This window comes from Xiphophorus hellerii, chromosome 16 (assembly GCF_003331165.1).
Source record: "Xiphophorus hellerii strain 12219 chromosome 16, Xiphophorus_hellerii-4.1, whole genome shotgun sequence".
NCBI lineage: Eukaryota > Metazoa > Chordata > Actinopteri > Cyprinodontiformes > Poeciliidae > Xiphophorus > Xiphophorus hellerii.
Genome location: NC_045687.1, coordinates 15,432,915 through 15,454,439, shown reverse-complemented (window position 1 = coordinate 15,454,439; position 21,525 = coordinate 15,432,915). Strand labels below are relative to the sequence as shown.

At 37.7% G+C, this 21,525-nt stretch overlaps 1 protein-coding gene across 1 annotated transcript in view; it reads left to right on the top strand.

Moving 5' to 3' along the window:
• The window catches only part of elfn2b (extracellular leucine-rich repeat and fibronectin type III domain containing 2b), a 70,263-nt gene extending 49,476 nt beyond the window's left edge, over positions 1–20,787 (top strand). The window contains exons 3-4 of the mRNA XM_032587737.1: positions 8,010–8,660; positions 8,995–20,787. Of these exons, the coding sequence (XP_032443628.1) occupies positions 8,319–8,660; positions 8,995–11,487 (2,835 nt within the window). The 5' untranslated portion in view covers positions 8,010–8,318 and the 3' untranslated portion in view covers positions 11,488–20,787. The remainder of the gene's footprint in view (positions 1–8,009; positions 8,661–8,994) is intronic.
• The last annotated feature ends 738 nt before the right edge of the window (positions 20,788–21,525 follow it).

Genomic DNA, 21,525 nt, shown 5'->3' with positions numbered 1-21,525 from the left:
AAATCCGACCTAAATGCGACATAAATGTGGTTTGGTTGGATGTCATTCCTTAGACTGTTTCCTGTCCTGAAAGTATGTTGATGTGCCCAAACATGATGACATGCAACATTTTGATAACTTTCAAAAAGCTGACTTGTATCATTATCAAGCATCAAAATACTGTCACAAATAGGAAGAAAATATTAATTGTTCACAATGTGCAACCATACACATACCATGTCTATTAAGCATATTGCTCGACATACTCAGTATTTGAGTGTGCTGAGTGGGTATACAGTAAGTTACTTTAGGATTACTTTTTTACTTTAATTTTTTCCAATGTTGATAATTATCCAAAAATCTTCATAAAAAAGTTCAAACACTCCTAGTTACTTGCTCAAAAATTATGAGAACCCTTCTGGGATGAACCAGAGCATAGACTGGAAGTGGGATTCCTTCTTGTCCAACATCAGGGTCTGACCTCACAAATGTTCTCCTTGAATAAAAGTCAGAAATTAGAATAAACACAATTCTAAACACTGTTAAAAGGCCTCTTAGAACAACTGAAACTCTTATTGTAGGAAAGGACGGCTTAACAACATATCAAATCCAATGGGATAAAAATCATTGGTAACATTGAGGAGCTTATTGTGCATTTTCTATTTTTTTTTTTCTTCAAAAGTCATTGAGGGAAAGCAGCTCCCTGCTTGACAGACATGATGGCGAAGCCACATGGTGAAGATACTGACAGATCCTGAGAAAAGATTTATCTTGGTCAAGTTAGCAGCTCTTAAGCATTTTAGAAAGTTATACACAGTGAAAGAGTTTCAGTAATATTTTTTAAGATAACTGATAACTGATATATAGTATCGTTAAGAAAAAGTGATTCAAATATTTAAAAAATTCAAATACTTAGAGTATATGGAATTTGAAAAGTTATCAGATAAAATAAGCATTGTGTAACATACTTTAACTAAGTCCAGTATTTTAGTACAGTGTTATATATCTGATTTTCAAAACACATAAAAGTGTAGAATTTGAACAAGGGATGTATGTATCTTCAAATCCCACTGGTAGTGACACAAGTAACACACGCTCAATACTTCTGAACAAAAGAGTAGAAATGCTTTTAGCAGTTTCTCTCATGACCACTGCGATATCATCTGTTTCTCTCATACCTACACGAGGTTACACTCTCAGAGGAGCCTCGTACTGCTCTGCTTGTGTTTGTCTCATCCTTATGTCCTGTGTGAAGTGGAGAGGAAATGTTTTGCTCACTGCCTAAACCTCTCAACACTACACCGACTTCTCTCCTGGGAATGGGCCCCGGACAACAGGGAAGTGCAACAACTCTGCTAAACCGATGGAAAGACTGTGAGAGAGGCGAGAAAGAGACAAACTGAGGGATAGTGGGAGACAGGAACAAATTTCAAGGCTTGAGGGGGATTAAAGAAGCTGCGAGATAAAAAGCAATGGCAGAGAGTGAAAGTTGGGAGAGTACAAAGATCTTGTGATGCTAAAAGATACAGAGAAAAGAGAAAGCACTAAGAGACTGGGGAGTGAAAAGGATCGTTGTCTTTGTGGCTGCTGGAGGAGACTCTCAGGCAGAATACAGATCTATTAGGCCACTTAGAAAACACACACATTAATGTAAACGTTAGTCTTTTGATTTCTGAATGTCCGTTTTGAATGTATATTACATTACCAACATGTAATATCACTTGGCATATATTCATGTCTTTTGTGTGATTCCTACGTCTGGAAATCCAATAACTTCTGAATTAATTTGCTCTCAGTCAAATTTGACCATTTCTGATGTCGTAATGAAACTGTGGTCAAATGCCACTTTTCTGAAATAATTTTCAGATGAGATGTTTGGACTTCGTTGTAATAACAGAGTTGAGGGCACATCCTATCTATCATGCTCTCTGGGAAATGTTTCCTTAAAAATGCCTCTGATTGATGATGATCATGCAAAAGGCAATTGACAATGCATCCGGAAAGTATTTGAATTCCTTCACTTTTTCTAAATGTTAAGCTATAGCCTTATTCAAAATTGTATTAAATGAATCTCTTTCCTCAAAGTTATAAACACGGATGCCTCATTTTTACAGTGCTTTGCTAATTTATTAAAATCAGAAAACCAGTAAATCACATTTTTATATGTATTCACAACCTTTGCCATTGAAACTCAAAAAGCTACATAGCTCCACAAGTAGATTCAGTTGATTGGATTGTTTGGCTCTATGAAGTCCCACAGATGACAGTTCAGGACAAACACCAAGCATGAAATCGAAAGAATTGTCTGTAGACTTCTAAATGAAAATTATTTTGAGGTACAACTCTTGGGAAGCATTCAGAGAACTTTCTGCTGCTTTGAAAGATTCCACTCCAAAATCCTAATATTACTTACAGTCCAAAAACAAGGCTAACTTTAATAACATTAAAGCTAAATACCCTTAAGGCTTAAAAAATGTGTTCTTTCTTTATTAGCTTCATTCAACTTATGATTTTGTGTCAATACTGTTGACTCGCATTGCTGAATAAACTTTAAAAACTTTGAAAGCTTCCATAAACAGTGCACTGCTATGTGACGTCAATGTTCTTCTGCATGAGTGTGTTGATTTGGGGTCATGCAGCATTCAATACTTCTTAGATGTCTTTTTTAAGACATAGTTTACCTTTTCATTTTCTCTATTCCTTTCTTTCTTTTTTTCTTTCTTTCTTTTTGGACATTTCTAGAAATCAATTCAAATACCCAAGTATAAACCCACTTGAAATGAATCCTTGACGTCATAGATTTTTCTGACTCATGGTGTGATGAATGAAGTGCATTTTCTAGTGTCATGATAAAAATAGGAAAAAGCCATGCAAAGCCATTTACTTCGCTCTCTAAAAAAACAACATCAAGCAAAACATTGTAAACATGACAGAAAAACACATTGAACAGGAAATCTAATTTCATTACAAATCAGTCACTATTTTGTTTATTTGCTAGGCAGCATTCGTTGTTTTGTGGTCTCTCCAAAGCTGCTTTGATGGAGTAATCACAGTTTGTACAGCCACATGCTCCTACAGTCAATTAGAGAGCTCTAGTAGGAAAATATGCTGCTGACAGATACATTTCCAGCACCTGCCAAAATAATCATAGAGTGCTGGTGTGGATCACTAACAGCTAGAACCTAAACAGATATGTAATTGGCATTTTATCGTGTGAGACTGTCAAACCTTATTTAAAAATACTTACCAGGATATTTTATTAGCTGTTCAGGTGAAGGACCAGTGAGTTATTGTCTTTGTTTTGTTTTGTTTTTAACAACAGTGGTTATAGCAGACTGTGTAATCTTTATTTGAGGACTTTCTCAACACAAGCACAGACATAAATATATTCCCTTTCTTATTTTACTATACTATAAGAGTCTCAAAAAAAGGTGCAGTCATGTCATATCACCCTCAAATCCACTCTTAATCAAAGGTACTAAATGCTCCAGATCAGGTCACATGCTCAAAGCACCTGGATAATCATAGCACAGGATCTTTTTATACCCTTAGCAAAACTCTACATTCACTCTGTCCTATAGTCACAAAATATATTATTACATATTGTATGCATAGTTGCACTCAGATATTTATTACTGAGCACTTCCTGTCAGCTGGCTGAAAAAATGCTCCTGAAAGTCATGGTGTGGAAATAAATGGAGTGCCATTTATGATAAATTGGGTAAATGGCCTGTACTTGTATTGTGTTTTATAAAGTCCAGAGGATCCCACCATGGTTAAGTTCATGCTGTTTTAGAACTGCATGTTGCGATCCATTTTAAGCAGCACACGGCAAGCTGGCTACATATATTTTTGCCTTTCTATTTAAAATCAGATAGTGTTTTACATTTTTGCTTCAAATCTATTTGAATGCGCACACACAGAGAAACCGCACTGCCTTTACAAGGTTAGATGGTTTATTTGCATCTGAAATAAGGCCTCTTCTGAGGCCCTGAGATGCGGTTCCATCAAACTTATACAGTCAATCCAAATAGGCAACATGAAGAATCCCACTTACAGTGAATATTTTCTCCACAGGTTGCAACTGTTCAGGACCCACATTGAACTTCATTTTAGGATCCAAGTGGGTGTTATGCTTCTGCTCCAGCTTGGTGCCACTATAGACCCCAGTGTTGTCCTATATTAAACCTGTACAAGCAAATGACATATGGGTCTTTATGTAACCAATGGGCAATCACATTTGGAACTCATGTTTTCTGCCCGTTTCATGCCAGTACAGACCCCATGTAAAAATATTTAATGGGACAATGCCAATGCGTTATTGTACAACAGGCTTCTGTTTGATTATTCAACCACTAACCACACACAGATTGTGAACACTAATCAAATGAAAGACACAACATCCAATCACCCTGCATTCCCACATATACAAATGTGTGTCTTTTGTTTTAGCACCTCATTTCATACAGAGCGTTTAACTCACAGGCGATGCAATTTGCAATGACAGCATCATATGCAACTGGAGGCGCGACGGGGACCAGCCAGTGAATTTACATTTAGGCTGACAGTCCAAGAGTCATGTTGGTGATAGTGTAGAGGTGATACGGACCCCCTCCAATTCTACCACCTGTCACAGCCAAGGCTTATTGGAAGCTATTAGAATTCATGGAGGAGAGTTTTATCATTGTGGGTAATGGAGTGGAAGAGACATGCTGATTTGATGCAAATGTCAACAACATCCTATTCTCTTAGCACGAGAGTAAATTGACATTGTCAATCATACCTGTTTCCATGGCAACTGTAAAGCATAACTGGAGCTTGTACGCTGAGCAACCCAGATGTTTATCTGCATCAGGACATAGCTAATGCGATGCTTGCTTTCGTAACGTCCTGGGTTCCCAAAACAAAAGAGATTAGCAAAGACACCAACAAAAACTTGGTTTAATTTAAGAACTTTGGTCTAAATATGAACATGTTTTATTCCAACTACACATAGATGGTTTCAACTTCAACATGGCTGCAGAGGAAAAGGAACACCTCAGTGGCACGCTGCAGTTTGTTCACATTTTCTAAAATACATTTAGAATTTCTATTTGCATCTGTATTCCTGAAATCACACCTGAGGAACAACATACTTCTTTTGTGGTATGGTGAGATAAGAAAGCTAAAGGCAATATTTAACAATGGATTCAGCTCCAATAATGACAAAATTTTGAGATTTAGCAAATAAATTAGACATTTTGCCTAAATGATTGGTTGGTCTTAAAACTAAAACACAAACTAAAAGTTGCATTAGGTACACTACTTTTATGTTTTAAAATAATTTAGTTAATAATAAAATGAAAAAAAACATACTGTAAGGATTTGGGTTTCTGTGTGTTTAGATTTCTGTGTTCTGTGGAGTCTCTATGTTGTCCCGGCTACCCTTTGATTAGTTACACCTGTTTCGTGTTTCCCCTGATTGTCTCCCTGTATTTAAACTCACCTGTGTTCCTTGTTCTTTATCGGGTCCTCGGCTCATTTTGGCATTTTGTCTGCTGTCAGTATGTTGTCAGATGTCTATTGAACTACCAGTTGCTACCAGCTATGAGCTCTTAGCCTTCCACTCTTGCTGTGCTGCCTGGACTCTGGATTGTAGTGTTTATCATTAAATTCATCATCTACCACTCTTCAACCTGGCAGCAGACCCATAACCTGGGTCTGCTGCGTTTTCCTCACCACCTCAAATCATGACACATTTTTTGACAAATGTGTCCGTGCTATGAAAATGCTTTACCCCAAGAAGTGTTACTTCTTGTCCCATATTTCTAATTATGTAATCACGTCCCTAAACACGAGTTTGTCCAGACATACGGTGTCTCTTATGTCCGCCATGTGAACCATTTGGGGTTTGCTATGTAGAGCACCAAATGAGATCATGTCTCATGTGGAGGGGATAAGCCTCAGAGAAGAGAGCAACACAATACATTTCAAGAGAGGGTGCTGAAATTTGTTTTGGGTTTGTGATACTCTGTTTCTCTACTCTATTAGGGAGCAGAGAAACAGGTGAATAGCAAAATATATTATTCATCCTGAGTACAAATATGAAAAGATGTTTCAAAATTAAATGAGCAAATACTGTTATCAAAAAATATTTCATAAATACTCCAGCAAATAAATAAATATCCCCATAAAATTAAAGCAAAAATAAAAATATCAGCACTATATCTGTTTTTAAACGGGGAAGTTATTTTGTCAATCACAGTTTTATTTATTCATGAACATTAATAACTGTGTTTTTTGAGTGTCATTTTTAAGTATGTAATGCTAGTTTACGTATTTTAAGGACTTTTATTTTTTAACTCTGATTTTATTTTGTGCTATTTTCAAAATAAAAGTGTCACAAAATAGTACACCATTATGAATTAATTAATGAAACACATAAAAAAAATTAATAAATGCACAAATAAACCCCAACATAAATATTAAAAAAAATATTAATTAATAAAACCATGACTGACAAAATAAGCATCCGGTTTTTATAAATATTTATTTTGCTTTTATGTGATGGCCACATATGTTTATTAAATGGAGTATTTATTAAGATATATTGACACAGTATGCATGTTAATAAAGTATTTATTTATTGGATATTTATTTTTATAAAATGGCTCTGCATACACAAATTGTATGTTCAGATATTCCAAATAATTTGCAGAATAAGCTGCTTCTATCATGAAAATATTCATTTAAAAAATGGAAAGTCACAAATATATGGATAAATTCTTTATTTAGCTAATGTAATCAGTTATTATGGCTTAGATAGAAAAGCTCATGGATTTTTTTTCACTTCAAAACCAACGTAAAATAATTATTCATAACCCTTTAACCTTATAGTAGAAAAAAATCTATGTACTAGTGCAATTTTTTGGTCCTACTTTTCAAATTATTCACATTTTTAAGGATATCCTCGAGCTAAGATTTATTTTGTAAGCTGTGAAAGAGGCCAGTAGTTTAACTTTTGTTATGTTTTGGTGTCTAAACACTTGTAATCTGATCACATCCTCCTCCTGAAATCAGGACATTTACAAAAAGGGTCCTATTTGCAGGATAGTCTTTATTTTTGCAAAAGACCCATGTTTGCAGTTTTTAGCAGTACTAAGCAGACTGAAAATGATGATAAACTTGATTTCTTTGCTGGCATCTCTGGAGACCCTGGACCAGAATAGCCTGTAATGAGTTCAGTTCTTTGAGCTGGAATTGGAAAAAAATGTGAATTTGGAGTACAAGCAGACTTTTGACCTTTTTCTGGTGCACATGAGGAGATGCAGACTTAATACTCTACTGTTTATCTTTGCCTATAGATTTGCTTTTGTGCATTCCCATGTGCTGTTATTCAACAACATATATACAGTCTAATTGAGTATGTCTCTATAGTCAGGCAAGCATTTCCCAGAGAACATATGCTCATTTAATTTGCATATTTGTGCATATTGTGTGTTAGTAGCAAGCAAGAGGACAATGTCTGCTATGATGCAATAGGCAACTAATCTTCCCCATATGTAAATGCTAGACTGCTATTCAAGTAACATGCAGATGGGTTTTGGAGCTTACGCTTTTGGCAGGATAGTGTTATAGGAAGATGTATCTAAGAAGATGTTCTGTCATTTTGGTTATTAATAGTCTGCGTTGTTTCTGACAAATGTTCTATCTGTGCGGATGAGATATTGGCACCAGCTTAGATTCCATTGTAGTTATCAGCAAAGGTTTGATATTAATGTGTTGGTGAGTGTTATGTAATCAAGGACCAAATAAGGATGAAAATGTGGCAGAAAAAAGGGCTAAGAGACGGTTTTGTTTTTAAAAGTAATTGTGCGTTTAACTGTATTATTTGGCATTGCAAAATTTAATGTGGTGGAGTTTTATCATTTTCGTCCCACAAAAATGAATTTGTTCTTTTTTCAGAATAAATAAATATAGAAATTGACTTGTATAAAAATTCATAGTGCGCATATATATTAATACATTTCTTGTTATGTTTTTCTCTATAGATCACTCCAAGGTCCCATGCCACTGAGTTACATAGATGTCAAGTCTTCAGTGAGAGCATGAAGACAAGTTGCTTCCCTTCAAATTGTAGTTCAAGAAATTATGACATAACAAGGATCTACTGCTCATCACCATAATGCTGAGACAGGCATTCTAAATCCCTCACTCCTTCTTCAGCACCCAACCCAGGCCTGTTTCTTTCTTTTTTGGGGGAAGTTTTTCCTGGTTTTCCTTATCCTACAATCAAATCCTTCTTCGTCTTTTCCCTGATTATAGCCTTTACACTCTACCTTTTTCTTTTTGTTGACATCATGCAGCGTGCTTCCACTGTTTCAATTCTCCTCCCTCTTACGCTTTTTCCGCTCCTCTTCTTTTCCTGGTTTCCTTACATGGCCAACGGGGACTGCTGGCTTATTGAAGGAGACAAAGGCTATGTTTGGCTAGCTATATGCAGTCAGAACCAGCCTCCCTATGAGACTATCCCCCAACATATCAACAACACAGTCCATGACTTGAGGCTGAACGAAAACAAGCTGAAAGCTGTGCTTTTCAGTTCCATGTACCGCTTCACGAACTTGACCGACCTCAACTTAACCAAGAATGAAATCAGCTATATTGAGGACGGCGCTTTTGCAGGACAAGCCAATTTACAGGTGATTAAAAAAATGTAGCTTAAAAGCACATTGAGGCTTATGTGGTCTGAGAGAATAAAATATTTGCTAAAATTTTAAGAAAAATCTACTGATTCTAATCTAGGTGGAAAATGTATAGAAATCAATTGTGAAGTACTTTCTTAATTAACTTTATAAATGTTTATTGAATAAAAGAAACATTAAATGCATCAGGAGTAATTCTCAGTAGCGTGAGCTTAACTTTAACTGTATTATCTAAGGTGCAAACTGTTTGTATTCTCATTAGTTTAGGTATGCAGTTCAACACATATAAGAAAACTACCATAATAAGTATATATATATTTTTTTCTCTCAGGTTCTTCAACTGGGTTACAACAAGTTGACGAATATCACTGAAGGCATGATGAGAGGACTTGGTCACATGCAGTGCCTCTTCCTACAGCACAACCTCATTGAAGTTGTTGCAAACAATGCATTCTGGGAGTGTCCCAGCCTCAGCAGTATTGACCTGTCGTCCAACAAACTCGCCCACATCGACCCGATTACATTCACATCTCTGAACCGCCTGATGGTATGTGAACTGGCTGCAAATCCATTCCACTGTGGCTGCGATCTTCTAGGTTTCCTGCGCTGGCTAGACTCCTTCAACAATGTGACACACACGTATGATCGCCTCCAGTGTGAAACACCAAGGGAAATATTTGGCTACCCTTTACTGAGTTCTTTTTCTTCAAGCCACAGTGGCCGTAATGCCAAAAACATTTTGAACCATCGCTGCAAGGATGGTGTGATGATTCCAGGAATGACGTCTCTGCCACCAGATATTGATGGTCCTTCTGGGATTGGACCAGACATGTTTGGTGGTGTTGGGCCATACTACCAACCCACCCCATCATCTTCATCCACAGATGACAGCTTGAGCCCAAGCATTAAGCTCCAACATGTTTCTTCGTCATCAGCCTCTGTCATTATAAAAATTCCAAGACCGTTCAGCAAAATGTATATTCTTACACAATACAACTACTCAATGGCATCTGATGTCACCAATTTGAAACTGATGATACAAAAAATAACTCTCGACAAGCTTAGACCTAGCAATAATTACACCTTCTGTGTATGCTCTGTCCGTAACTCTCAGCGTTATAACCACACCTGTCTCCAGTTTACCACGCGAGGCCAAAATCGGGACGATATGCTCCCCACTCCCTCAACCACTACTCACTACATAATGACCATTGTAGGATGCCTTTTTGGCATGCTCATTGTCATAGGAATTGTCTACTACTGTCTTCGTAAAAAACGAATGCATGATGAGAAGAAAAAGTCCATCTCTGTGAAAAAAACTATTCTTGAAATGCGTTACGGACCAGAGGTGGCAGCAGCAGTAGCAAATGATCCATCGGCAGTCCAAAAGCTTCAGGAACAGTCAAGGGAGCATCACCAGTATCAGCATCACCATGGTGGAAAACTATCCACATCCTCCAGCTCTGGACTGCTACATTCTGCAAACACTACCTCCTCAAGACTTTCCTCTATCCCTCAAGTGGAAAAGATGGCCTCGGCTTTCTCTGAAGCAATGGCTACAAGTAAAGGAAACTACATGGATGTGAGAACTGGAGGGGCTGGGATGGAAAGAGTGGGGGATGGTAGTCATGGTGGGAGAAGGGGCGACGACCTGAGGGATGATGACGGAACTGATCTTGGCGATGATTCAGATGACGATGGGCATGGCTCTGCCTCAGAGATCTCTACTATTGCCATGGAGGTGGACAAAGTTAACCAAATTATTAACAACTGTATTGATGCTCTTAAACTTGATGCAGCAGCAGTCGCTGCTTCAGGCACCTCCACTAGCCACACAGCTTCTAACAATCCCAACTCCCCACCGCCCACCAACACCTCCTCCCTCACCCGTGGCCTAATCCCAGGAGGAACAGAGACATGTCAGGTCATTCCTCCAAACAAAATACCGCCTCCTCCGCCCCTACCTGCACTAAACACCCCTCTTTCTGAGCGACCAGGGATCACTGGTGGGGGCTTCGTTGTTTCTCCCCCATACAGGCACCCTCCCCCAGCCACAGCTACACGCCCCATTCAGCGGCAAATGAGTGCAGATGCAGCTGTTGTTATGGCAAATGCTGTCAAAAAACAGAGCAGCACCACATCTTGTGGCTCCACAGGTCGAGACAGGGAACGTGGTGGAACTCGAGTGTACAGTCTGGATGTTCCTGAACCAAGAAGCCCGGATGCCTTTAACCAACAACAGTCGCAGTACCCAGACCGAGCCAGTCCTGTGGGATGTGGGGAGCCGCTGGAGAGACTGCCTTTAGTAGGGAGTGGGAGCTGTGGAGGAGGGGGTGGTGGTTGCGACAGTGGTGGTGTTGGTGCCCAACATCCGGACAGCCAGAAGTCACATCATTACCATCAGCAACAGCAGATACAGCAGCAGCAGCAGCTGGACGTGCAGCAGGACTACCACTGCTCGGAGCACCGCCACTCTGTCCCAGCTCTTTACTACCAAGGGTCCCACCATGGCTCCCCAGCCCAGCGAGTTTCTTTTCTAAAACCCCTGACACGATCCCGCAGGGACGCAGCATCCTATTCCCAGCTTTCCCCTGCCCGCCAACACTCCAGTTACTCTGGATACTCTTCTAGCCCAGAGTACTCATCAGAGAGCTCGCTGCGTATCTGGGAGCGCTTTCGTCCATACCGAAAAGGGCCTCGCGATGAGGCCTGTTACGTGACAGCTGGAAATGCTCTTCGAAAAAAGGTGCAATTTGCTAAAGGCGAGGACCTGCATGACATCCTTGATTATTGGAAGGGTGTCTCTGCTCAGCAGAAGTTGTAACTGGGAACGGAAGTTAAGCAGAGTGGGAAATGGAGTTTTGGTACTTTTTATCCTGATAAGCCCATGGGCCAGAGGAACCATTTGAAGTTTATTGAGGGGAAAAATGTAGGACAAATTTTTCCCATGGGCTTGTTTTTTTTTTTTTCGTTTTTTTTGGCATGCTAGGTGTATAGGATATTGTGCTACAAGCAAGTACTGTGAAACTGTGCCTGGGAATTGGACATTCATTACAGTGCTTTTTTGAAGTTTTTTTAACACTTCATTGTAGCATTTTTTCCTTTATTTGGTGTTTGTGGGTTTCTTTTATTATACAGGGAACAAATGCCTACTGTGTAATTTAGTACTCTTTGAAGTGATCATGGTTTGTGATCCTATGGACCATTTTTTAATCAGTGCCATGTTTCATCTCAAGCTTTAAGCTTATTTGATCCTGGATGTTCCTGTTCTGTATCGGAGTTTACATTCATTTCAGCTTTTAAATGACAGGTGACTCGGAAAGTATGGAATCAAGACCCTGTTTTAAGGCAGGAAAAAAAACAAAGATTGGTGAAAAATCTGCACAACATAGTGTACTCTTTCAATCATTTGTTACAATGAAAAAAATGGATCATTTGCATTCAAATGCTGATATGAAATAAAAGCTATCAGGTCAAAATTAACTATTAAGTTGTGTGAAATTGGAGAGAGATGAGAAAAAGAAGTAGGGGTTTTGTTCAAAGCATCAAACAAGTTTCCATTTAACACTTTTACATGGTTTAGTGAGTGAAATTATCAAAGAACAAACTCTTTTTTTGGTAAAAATAACAATGATTATTCATCATTCATGAGGATGATCCCTCAGTTGATACTAAGGGTGTGACAATACATCCATCTCACAAGGATGTTGAAGTCTTGAGATCAAAATGAAACAACATTTTTTAGGAAATCTAAGGCTATTGTTCACATAAAGGGAAAATGCGACCCATATGCAACTTATCCAAACCAGTCGGAACTCTCAAATTCAAATATTTTCACCCAGACAAAAACGGATTGGTGCCACTAAGTCATATACTGTATGTATCTGACAAAGTCTGCTGTCGGAACTGTCATGTCACGCTCTGCCTGACTTCCATGTCACTGACGAAAGACACGCATCATAATTCTGCACTAGAAGAAGCCAGACTTAAACAACGTGTGAACCAAGCAGTGATGACACTGGATGAAGCTAATCAATGGAAATACATTGACAACACCGTCACCTCCCATATTGCGACAACATAAAAATGTATCTATAGTTTGCTGCTGTGTGATCTGTACATTCTTCTGTACTTGCAGATTGCTTTGGGGTCTAAGCCATTCACACAGGAGCCTTATTGCATTTAATTATTAATATCAACAAACAAAAACACATTTTAGGAAAGAAATGGAACTAAGCATCAAGATTCTATGTGTGAACGTAGCCTTAGATTTCTATTGTCTTCCCTATCAAATACAGGTTTTGCAAATAACAGTCTGATTTAAAGAAACTATAATCAGTGCAGAGTATCTCAGTCTAAGTTGGATGTGAATCCATATGATAACGTTTTGTTGATTGTCTTAGTCCAAGGTTAACTTTATGCCCAAACAAGCATTGAAAGTCCATCCTTCTAGTGTTGTCACTCATACAGCATAGATTTTATTAATTTATTTCCTGCATTTTAAAATTTGAACAACCTAAGTATTTTAGATTTTGAACCAAGGAAGATCAAGTTAAGTCCAGAATCACTAGAAAAATGATATTGCCCTTTAGTTTCACACTAATAGGAAGATGTCATGTCAACTTCAGCATCTTTAGCAGCTATGGCTAACTTTTTTTGTTTGACCAGGTATTCCAAATGCTACTAAATAAATGGATGAATGTTGAAGGTTTCTCCAGTGTTTTGTGGCCTTGTGTTAACTGGCCATAACAGCAGGAAGTCCATAAGCCTGTCTGGGCTACTCAAGAACTGCTTCTTTTCTTACTTCAAAATAAGGGTCACGAACCTAGATAACACAGGGTGTCAAGTGTAAAGCAGTCACCTTTGTATCCAGGACTTATAACAGCAGCTTAGATTCACTTCACCAGAAGTCCTGATCTGGATGGAACTGGATTTAGCTTTGTGAGACAGACTTAGAGCCATTTTATGTCCTGAGCTCTCATGCCACTGATAACATGAGGTTGAGGTTGTTTAACACAAAAATTTAGTTATTGATAGATGAGTTTACATATCTCCCCTTTAAACTGTTATAGTCCACACTGACCAAAAAGACCAAAAACATGTGAGTGAAAGAAATGCAATCGGAAGATAACGTACAAACAATATTTCTGAGTATAGAAGAAATGTATATAGGTTATAAACTTGTAATGTGGAGAGTATCATTTAACATGAGCATGACGTTACATTCCAAATCCTTTGTCAAACATTAAAAATGAATGAGGCACAGTAGGAACAGGTGCTTATGATTACTGCCAATGTGTTTATTCTGTTTCGGAAACAATCGCTATTGTCTATAAATGATAACCTAATTAACCAACTTGTGACAGGCATGTCCTCTTGCACTTTATGCCTCATAATTGTGTATGTGTAGCTGTGTGGTACACAGTGGTCATTGTAAGGAAGTGTCGGCATGCCTTGTCAGATAATATATTATATGCCCAAACAGGCTTAAATTAATATCTCTTTTTTTCCCCCTGTGTCTGGTTGTCTCAGTCTGAACAACAATAGATTATTAATGGCATGTACAAATGTACATATGTCATACAGGTTCATGGTACTTTTTGTCATACTTTGGATATCACAGTGCTGTGATGATTCACAAATGTACTGTGCTTTTTTGGTAACAGCCATCACTAGACCTTGCTCACATGTTTGGGTAAATTAACCCTTTTCATAATCTGCAATTTGTGTCACTTCCCTGTATTTAGAAAAAAAACAAAAAAACGATTAGTTATTCAGCCATCAAGGGACATTCTGCACTAAACTTAAACATGTGAAAGTTTTTTTAACTGCCATGTCAACATTTTACTAAGATTCTCTTTTACTGACTTCCCACCTTACCTGCCCACTTGGGTAAAGTGGGATGTTGGTATGAGGGAAAGTAACAATCTGTTATGCAGGCACACATGAGCAGTAATTTTTGGATTGTTTTAAATGTTAAACTTTTGCAGTTGACCTTCAGCATTATATTTATTCTAGAGAATAAATGCAAGATGAACAGGAAATATGCAAAAGTATATCGATGTATCTCAATGCAGATCTCATTCTCGTTGCATTTCTTTAAACAGTGGTCACCTTATACTTTTTTTTTTTTTTTTTTAACAATTTTGCTATTCTGTGGTGTTAAGAAGAAGCACGTCTTTGAAATTTCGAATTCAGATATGAGAGGTGGAAATACCAAAACAAAATTCATGTTTCAAATGTGGGTTTGTTTCTCCAAGCACCACGTTTCTAGGTTTGACCGCCATTTTATGATCATTGAGATGTTTCAGCTTTTGTTGCTTTCCAGTCATCTCAAGTAAGAAAGAAACATTTTCAAGGAACACAAGATACTTTTATCAAATCCCTGGATAATTTACTCCCTTTCGCTGATATTTTTGGACCATTTTATCAAACAGAGGAAATTTGGTGCGCTCTATTCACTGCAGTCTCAACTGCCATAACAAGTTTACAGAAATGGACTCTGAAGGTCACAGCAAACATTCAGGATAAGAATGATGGTTTCATCTTAGCGGCCATTCATGTTCATTTTACAAAATACACAAAAGAAATGTGACCGAAAATGTTGTTACTATTTTCATGAATAACAACTGAATTCATACATTTCTATTTTATTAACATATATATATATATATCAATGTGTTTTCAGGAAATAGACTTTCAGGTGTAAGATGTTTCAACTACTCTTCTGCTCTGACTCTATTAAAATACTTGCTTTATCTTACAGTGAAGCATTTACAATCCTATTTCAATGTTGGGGTGTGAGTTTATTTATTTATTTTTTTCCAAAAAATCTGAGCAACTAAAGGTTTTTGTTTTTAAAGAGAAATCAAAACGGAGGTACCGTCAACATTGCAAGCAATTTTCAAACAGCATAATTGAGAGAAAAAAATTACAAGAACAATATAACAGAGACTGAGAAAGCTCAGAGATATTTGTTCAGAATGTACTCTATAGGCTGGGACGCTTATGAGAATTTTATACCAAGATGATTTTCTAGAACTTAGAAACTTAGATCCAGCTCACTCTGATAAATAGATTGGTTCGCCACACCTAGAAAATCAGCCCAGTGTCACGTCTCTAAAACGTTCTGTTCTCATACATGTTTAACCCTCCCTCTGTAGTCTTCTGAAATTCTGTACAGGATTACAGCTCAGGGGGACAGTTTAGCTTCATAAATTGTAAAGTTTGTATCTCACCATTTCTGCAAACAGATGCCCTGCAATCCCCAGTTTAATTTGTTAACACTGTTTTATGCAGCAGACAGTGTTTATGAAAGCTTCACGGTTCTCACCAACTTATTTTTGATTGGCTCCAGTATCTTGAGATACTAAAAAACTACAATGTTTTCTGTCAAACTTAATATTGTGGGATAATAAAGATACAAAATATAAGATGTACATGTTGTAGTGAAGCAAGTGTTGAGAAGATATTCATAAAGATGTCAGTGATGTGTAAATTTTGGATTTTAAACATTTTTGTTTCAACTAAACTTGGATAGAAGACATTGTATGAGCAAGACATCTAAAATTTTCATTTGATTATTTATGGCTCAAATGACAACTGATAATCCTGATGTATAATCAGTGGATTTCCGATTATCAGAGTGTGTATAGTTGTAAATATCAGCATTTTCTACTAATCTAACAAACAGTGACCAATTCAAATTCTGATATGTGAAATCTGTAGATGGCAAATTTTAATTTCTTAATCTAAAATATTAGTCATAGCATCTGGGGTGAAACTGTGTTGTCCCACACAGCCGGCAACAAAGAGAAAGAAAACTCTCAGCCCACGTTCTCCATGAACCCCTGGAGGGTGACTTGCTCAAAGATGGATGGTCCTTTTGTAACGCCATCCCTCTTGTTTGTCTCAGAGCCGCAGGAAAGCGAGACGTGAAAAAGCCATCTACCACACTATCAATGTTTAATCATTATGTTAGAGACTAACTTGGGTGGCGTCTGAAAATTTTTCAGCTTGAAACTTGTTATTGTAATCTGACACGGTGTTATACCAGTGCAGCCAAATTAAATTGGGACGAATTCTTTAATTTGACACTGCTGACTTTTACCCATTATGACTGATGGATGAAACATCTTCAAATTAAAACATTCTCTTTACATTTCATATTAATAATGCATCCACACATTTAACAGTGTGTTACATTACAGTATTTTCTACACTTGTCTTCCTACCCCGCAAAAAATAAAATAAAATAAAATTGCATAGAGCAGATGATGGAAATGCAATATACAAATGTGAGTCAGAATGAGTCACACACTGACTAAACCAAAATGACTCTTTTCCTGTAAGGCAGGTAATGTGCAAGGTCTTCAGAGAAAGGGCATGGAGTTAGACTTTGGTTGAATGCAGGCAGACATCTGTAATAAAAGATGTGAAAGGATGGCTACACTAAAATCTACCCTGCATGAATCAGTGCATCGCTTCAGATGAACTTTTGCACATGAATACGCATGCGAATGTGTCTGCTTAACTGAAAAGTATTGTAGGATTATTTCTGAACAAGTTCAGAAAACGCAACAGTAAAAGCAGCTTTTTTTGGGCAAGTTAATTTACATTTGATGTTAATGCAAGTGCCAGCGCTGACAGTAGGATGCAAAGCTTTTCATTTGGTGTCCTTTAGACCTTTTCTCTAATAGTCTGCTAAGTCTATTAGCTTTCTGTGTGGGAAATTAGCCTGAGTGGATAATGTGCCATATTTGATTAGTGGAAAACTGTGTGTCCTTTTATAACAGCCACAGAAGAGCTTGTTGAATAAAATTAAAAACATCCTTTTTTTGTGTAGGTTGCTCTGATGTGAAACTGTATTTGGCAAATTAAGTATATACTGCTGTGGTTGGGCAAGCATGAGAGGGGATTTTCCACTAGGACTACGCTCATCGACCACTTTCTTAGGCACATTTTACTGGTGCCGAGTTGAATCCTGTTTTGCCTTCAAAACCGCTTTAATATTTTATGGAGTGGATTCAAAGGAGATTTCCACATTGACATGATAGCATCACACTGTTACTGGAGAATTGTTGGCCAAACATCCGTAAGAAATCTCACCTACAGTGCTGTCTGCGCTCGCTCCAGTCAAGTTAATGTTGCATTAAATTGACCTGCTTTAGGATCTGCATTCAGGGACAGCAGCCTCAACATTACACGTTGTGATGTTTGGTCATAGATCAAGCACAACTAAAAGTAAACTAAAACAGATATATTAATACCTGATTTATCACAGAAGCATTCACTTGCCTTCAACATTGTTTTCTGGACGTGTTAGCTTCAATGTACTAGCTGCGAATGTTGATATTTCTGAGCAGAAGAGTACTTGAAAAACTTTAAAGTGAGCTAAAAGTTGGGCTATGGTTTCCCACCTCATTGGACCCAATTTCCAAAGGACTTAATCTGTGAAATATCTGTGAATTTTGTATACAAGATGAAAAAAAAAGGTTAAAAAGGCTTCTGTGGATGTTTTATACTCAGCCTGAATTTCTTGATATGTCTGTGTGCTTCTCGGTTTTGAGTTGAATGTTTGTCTTTGTTTAATTTCTTTTTGGGTACTGGGAGGCGAATCAGGGGAGTGATTTTAAGTAACTGCAATGATATATGTCATAAAGGTTAAGAACAGAGAAAGCTTAACTTAGTGTACTACATAAAAGAATAAGCTGTTATATTTGCATGATTCCTGTATTTTTTGAGCGATACAATTTTATGTTGTGTACAATGAGCGAGCGCACATTGAAAACAAAACTCTGAGGATGATAGTTTTGAGGTTCTCTTTCTGTCTTTTTGGTGTATTTTTTTCATGTACATTCTTGCCAAATGGGTTTTCATCAGGTGATTGTACAACATGCTGAAATTGTAGACACAGTACACTTCTAGCCACAGGGTAAGAAAGTTTACACTCCACAGCAGAGGGCATTTTCACAACTGGTGATTGCTTTCATCCATCTCCATACTAGTTTATTCAGATTAGTCTCTCACGGCAGATAGTAGCAGCTGGCTTTTAGGTTTGAGGCCATGTCACAGCGGTGCAATTTTCTCTTAATTCAGCCATTTTCTTGTGATTAAAAACATATTACTACTTAAAAAAATTGTGATGAAGTGATGTGGGCTCACACACAGATAGTGTAATGGGCTGGACCTAATCTTAATCCATCAGTTTGAAGTCCCTGGTAAATTAATGCAGCATCAGCAGCTCCTCCCTTAGCTGCAGCCCTCTTGCTGCTAGCTAAAGGACTGACTTTTTATTCCGCCTCCTCTGGTCTCAGAACCTGCTGGCTCACTATCCAGTTAGCTACTGAATTTACCCTGTGTTCCAATACTCGTCAGTCAGTCCTTTATCACCAGCATGTGAATCAAATTCGTTGAAATACGAAAGACAGGTAAGACACTGCAGAGACCAAAAGACGAATGGCTAGTAATTGAGTAAAAGTAAAGAATAGAGAGGGTGAAATATGAAGTAACACATTCCATAGCACAGAGAAAAGAGAGCACATTTTTGATGGAAGGATCCTCACATAAGCCATTTTTATTTTTTAAAAAGACAGTACTCAAGCCGTGGCCATTGCATTAAACTGAATCTCCCATTGCAACAATTCTGAAGAGAAGATCAAAATCGGAGAATATTTTCTACATGTATATTTCCTCTGCTTTGTTTGTTTGTTTTTTGTCACACAACATTTTTTTTAGGGTTTTTATTTTAATATCAGACAAAAGCATAACTGGGCGTGCAGTTTTCAAATGATCATTTAATTTATTAAGAAAAAGGTAAAACACCTATCCAAACCTTTTTGGATCACTGTGAAAAATAAATTGCCACATGAATAAGTAGTAATGATCCCCAATGTTTTGGAAAGATGAGCACGAACAGCATAGAAGACATATGAGGGCTAAAAGAACGAAACAAATTCAATAATACATGAGGAATGAAGTTACAAGGAAAAGGTTCCAAAAATGCTTACAGTCATAACACTTTGGGACTTCACTGAATAACATAGATATTTATTACAAACAAATAGAGAAAACATGGAGTGGTGGATCAACCAAAATTACTACAATATCACAAGATTACTCATATGCGGAGTTACAAAAAAACTAAAACAAAAAAAAACAACCGCTGACCAAAGAAAACACAAAGGCAAAAAATCTAATTATTAAGGCATTTGTTGCTTCAGGGCCTGAACGACTTGCTGTGGTAGACAGAATCACAAATTCTCCTCCATACTAGAAAATGCTGAAGGAGAATCTACTGCCTTCAGTTCATGACCTGAAGTCAAAGCCCAACTGGATCATGTAGTCAAACTCTGTAATGAAATCCAGCTGAGATGTTTTGCCCTGGCACTAAGTAGGTTGCTCATGTTTGAAACCAATTCCAATGTGGCAATTCAGTGGAAGAGTATGGGCCAAAATTTCTCCACAACAATAGAAAAAAGACTCATTATTTCTCACAGATGTTTGTTGGGAGTGGTTACCGTTACAGGGGACATTTTAGGGTTAGGGGAAAGTTATTCTCTCACAGACAGTGAGGTTGACTTGGATAGGTTTTTTTCCCCCTTTTTTTTATTGATATAGCTGTCTTTGCAAAAATTGATTTTGTACAGAGGTTAATTTGGTCTGCTACAAAACAAATGGTTAGACAAAAACAGAAAAAAGTAAATGGTACAGAATGTTTCACAGCATTGCACACTGAGCTAGTCAAATGGTTCAGTTATATTTAATCACGTAAAAAATAAAAACAAAAAAACCCCCCAAAACATAATGAATTAGACAAGTCAATTTCTCTTTATTGGAGCCGGAGGCTAATCTGTAATCTGTGGTTCCTGTTTCTTTAACCTCAGACCCGGGGCAGTTAAACTTACTAAAAGGTTCCACTGCGGCAACGGAAGATACATTTAAGCGTCAGGGGCCCATCATTTAGATCAATGTTAATGTTTTCTGCCCTCTCGGAAAGCAGTAGCCCAGGCATTCATTGCTATTCCAAACACACAGTCAAGTTCTGTGGTGCCCTCAGAGCAGAATGATTGGCCTCGCCAGTGCCAGACATTTAACACTCTGCAGCTTTGGAAAAAAAAAAAAAGAGGCTGCCACTCTTTGCAGGGAGGATGTGTCGGGCGGGGGAGTGGGAGTGGGTTTTTTTCTTTTTTCTTGACTTACCAAGGAAATTAGATTTCTGACTGATTTGTTCGTAAGCCTGCGATATCTTGGAGCTGCATCAACGGAAAGCATTTGATATTTATGTGTGCCTCGGAGAACACTTCGTGCAAAAGCTTTGCTCGTTAGAGATCAGGAGCAGACGCTGTGGCAAATTATGAATTAGGATTGGGGATATCAAAACCTGCTCAGTCAGTAATCACTCATTTTATTTCTGCTGAGCTCCTGCTTTTAGATCCAAGAGGTTATAACTTTCCACTTCGTTAATGAACACTGTGACATAAAAGATACAAGACAAGAAGCAAGAAAAGTATTGCGCTGATTCAAAGCAAACACAGTGGTTATGTGTACTTCATTTTATTGTTTTAGGAAATAATTCTGCTTGCTTTATTTGAAAACTTTCCTACTGGTTATGCTATTTAAAAAGAGTCTGATTGACATACGCAGTATCTGTGATCACAGCCATGTTCAATGTATTTGTAACTGTACAAAGTAAAATTTACAAAATGATTGCCTGACTACAGAACAGAGGGGTGCATTTCAAATTTTGAACATTTTAAGTTTCTTTTCTGCAGATGTTTGTGACATTTGTAACTTTCCGTCTATGAATAGGCCCATCATTATACTGAATCAAAAGTCCAGAAATTGTGTCCTCATCAAATCT